Raw genomic sequence first — 2,861 nt, forward strand, 5'->3', positions numbered from 1 at the left:
CATGGGGTAAAGAGGGCCCATTTCCATAAGTCTTTTCTTTACCCAGTTGACTCTGTATGGTCAATGGTGTGACATTTGCCCATGTTTCTATTGGATTTGGCTTCTTTTTTTCTTTTCCCCTTCTTGAGGCCATTGTCTAAAAGTTTCTCTGGAACCAGCCCTATCCCACATTTGGATGGAGAAAGTGAAGCTACTTGCTATCTCCCCAAGTCCTCCCTCCTCCCCATCTATCCCTTCACACATAGGCAGAGTCACTTGACTGAGTCCTGCCAAAATTGGGAACACTGACCCGAGGCAGGTCCTTGTTTCGAATCTCATAGACTGACTTCCTCTTGGCCTGTGCACCACGTACAGCTAGCTTAATCTTGCGCCAGCCCAGGTGGTTAAGTTCAGCCAGATTGAGAACAACACAGATGCCACTCACAGCAAACATGAATACCAGAAAGACTGTCTTCTCTGTGGGCCGGGAAACATAGCATTCTACCTCCTTGATACAGGGATAGCGGTCACACTCATACAGTCCAGGGACACTGAAGCCATAAAGGAAGTATTGACCTACTAGGAACCCAATTTCTAGGGCATTACGGAAAACCACCTGGATAATGTAGAAGCGGGAGATGCCCTCTTGCCGACGGAGCTTGGACCGGGCTGCTGTGCGCAGCCCTGATGGGTGTGGGGCCAACTCCTTAACCTCTAGACAGTCTGGCTCGTTCTCCTTGCTAGTATTCTCTGTATTCTGTAATACTCCATTTACAATGGCATTTTGCAGTTTCTTATTGTCTTCCCGTTTGCCCCCACCACTGCCCCCACCCCCAGCTCCTCCAGGACCCCCAATTGACTCAGGAGGGTCCCTGTCCAGGGTGAGGAAGACAGTAGAGTAGCGGCGTTCCCTCTGCTTGGCAGACTGGTGCACTGAGTAGGTGATGAAGCAGAGGCTAGGGGTGCACACCATGATGATCTGGAAGACCCAGTAGCGGATATGAGAGATGGGGAAGGCTCGGTCATAGCAGGCTTGGTTGCAGCCTGGCTGCAGGGTATTACACACAAACATGGTCTGCTCATCATCATACACTGTCTCACCCACTATGGCCACGATGAGGATCCGAAAGATCACAACCACTGTCAGCAGGATCCTGGGCAGGGAAGGAGGGAGGGAGAAAGAAAGAAGGTTATGGACTGAGAGTCGCCCAGTGGCCTGCTGCTGGCTTAGGAATCCCCGGCTCCTCCCATCCCCTCCACGGTGTTCCCCCGTGCTCTGGCTGAGGAGCTGTCCACCATTCAATGGTCCTGAATTAAGAATCTGAGAGCAATGATGCTTTCAGTTTTCTGATCATCTGGGATTTGTACACTTCTGTTTCAGATGTCCCACGGATGCCTATCTCTACACAGGAGACCTGTGTATATGCACGAGATACAGAAAAATCTATACATAATGCATCTTCACACAACATATATATATATATATTCATTATGTATATGGCATATACACACACTACATAAAATGCTAACTAGGGATATACAGTGTATGTGAATGGGCTCTATAGATGATTATTGTCCTCTATGTAAATATTATCTCTAATGTTATATTTAAAATAGTCTACTTAGATGTATAAACACACAAAATATCATCCTGGTGTATGTGTGTGTTTCTCACACTATAAGCTTTCTTGAATAAATCGAGGAAAGAAGCTTCAGCCTCAAAGGATGACTCCATCTCCCTCTTCGCCCTTCTCTCTCCAAACACCATACTCCCTTCCAGCTTCTATTTAGGAAACAGAAGGGAGATCAGCTCTGACTCGGAGCACTAGGGGACCCAACAACCCGTGCCCAGAGTTCCGGTTCCAATGGGGGAAGAGATACCCCACGGAAGGGGCCTCCCAGCAAGGGATCAACTTTCGGGAAGATCCCGGGGGGAAAAGGAAATAGCTTAACAGAGAGGGGAACCTCTCGGCTTGGGATGGTCCCAGAACCCAGGGGTCCAGGCAGGAGGGAGGGAAAGACATGGGAGGGAAAGGAACGCGAAATAGGACTCGAGTCGGTGAGGAAAAGGGGCCACAGGAAGGAGTGGACGCTGTCAGACTCTGGTCCAGTGCGGCTTGACGCCCTTACCTCCCAATCATAGTGGAATGTTGCTGTACCGCGGCTTCGAGCAGCCTCTCTAAGATGGTCCATTCCCCCATCGCTGTGCATTCGGAGGCAGCAGACAAAGACTGGGCAGCGCTGGGCACGTCCCTGCTCCTGGCCCCCTCCCCAGTCACCACCCGACAACAGGGGCCCAAAGACCAAAAATAAAAACAAAATAAACCTAATCCACTACTTCTTCCCCCTCCCTCCCTTTTTTCTTTTTTTTTTTTTTCCACTTAAAAGAGAGGGGAAAAATCCAAGCGAGTCCGGAGATGTGGGGGTAGCAGCTGGTGCTGTCCAGGGACTTGGGCACCAACCGGTCAATTGCTGTCCAGCCTGGGGAAGATTCTCTGTGTGGCTTCAGTCCAGGCAAGGGGTGGGGGTGGGGGGCGACTGGGAGAATGTGCTGGTCACTATGCTGCTTCTAGCTGGAAAGAGATCTCTTGCTCCTGTTTCCCAGTCGGGTGGGTTGTGGGGGAGTCAAGGTCCCTGCCTTGTCTCAGTCCCAGGGCAGCCCGCCCCTCGTCTTGTAGCCTCAAAGAGTGTTGGCTGTTGCCTTACTTCCAGCCTCGGAGCGGGCCGGGATCACGACCCTGAGTGCACCGAGCGGAGCAGACTGGGAATCCGCGTCTTGCCGCCTCTAATCCTCCCTTAAGTAGTCTCTGCCTGCGTCACTCCAGGTTGGTGGAGGGGAGTAAGCGCCGGCGTGTTGTAGCTGCTAGGGGCTGGGGACTGGT

At 51.4% G+C, this 2,861-nt stretch overlaps 1 protein-coding gene across 1 annotated transcript; it reads right to left on the minus strand.

Annotated features, from left to right (window-relative positions):
• Nucleotides 1-235: 235 nt before the first annotated feature.
• On the minus strand, nucleotides 236-2,180 carry GJD2 (gap junction protein delta 2). Its single transcript, XM_074232036.1, has 2 exons — nucleotides 2,110-2,180; nucleotides 236-1,133 (listed from the first exon to the last, which is right to left on the minus strand). The coding sequence occupies exons 1-2, from the start codon at nucleotides 2,178-2,180 to the stop codon at nucleotides 236-238; spliced, it is 969 nt and encodes a 322-aa protein (XP_074088137.1).
• Between the last annotated feature and the right edge of the window lie 681 nt (nucleotides 2,181-2,861).

The sequence above is a fragment of the Macrotis lagotis genome, chromosome 4 (assembly GCF_037893015.1).
Source record: "Macrotis lagotis isolate mMagLag1 chromosome 4, bilby.v1.9.chrom.fasta, whole genome shotgun sequence".
NCBI lineage: Eukaryota > Metazoa > Chordata > Mammalia > Peramelemorphia > Peramelidae > Macrotis > Macrotis lagotis.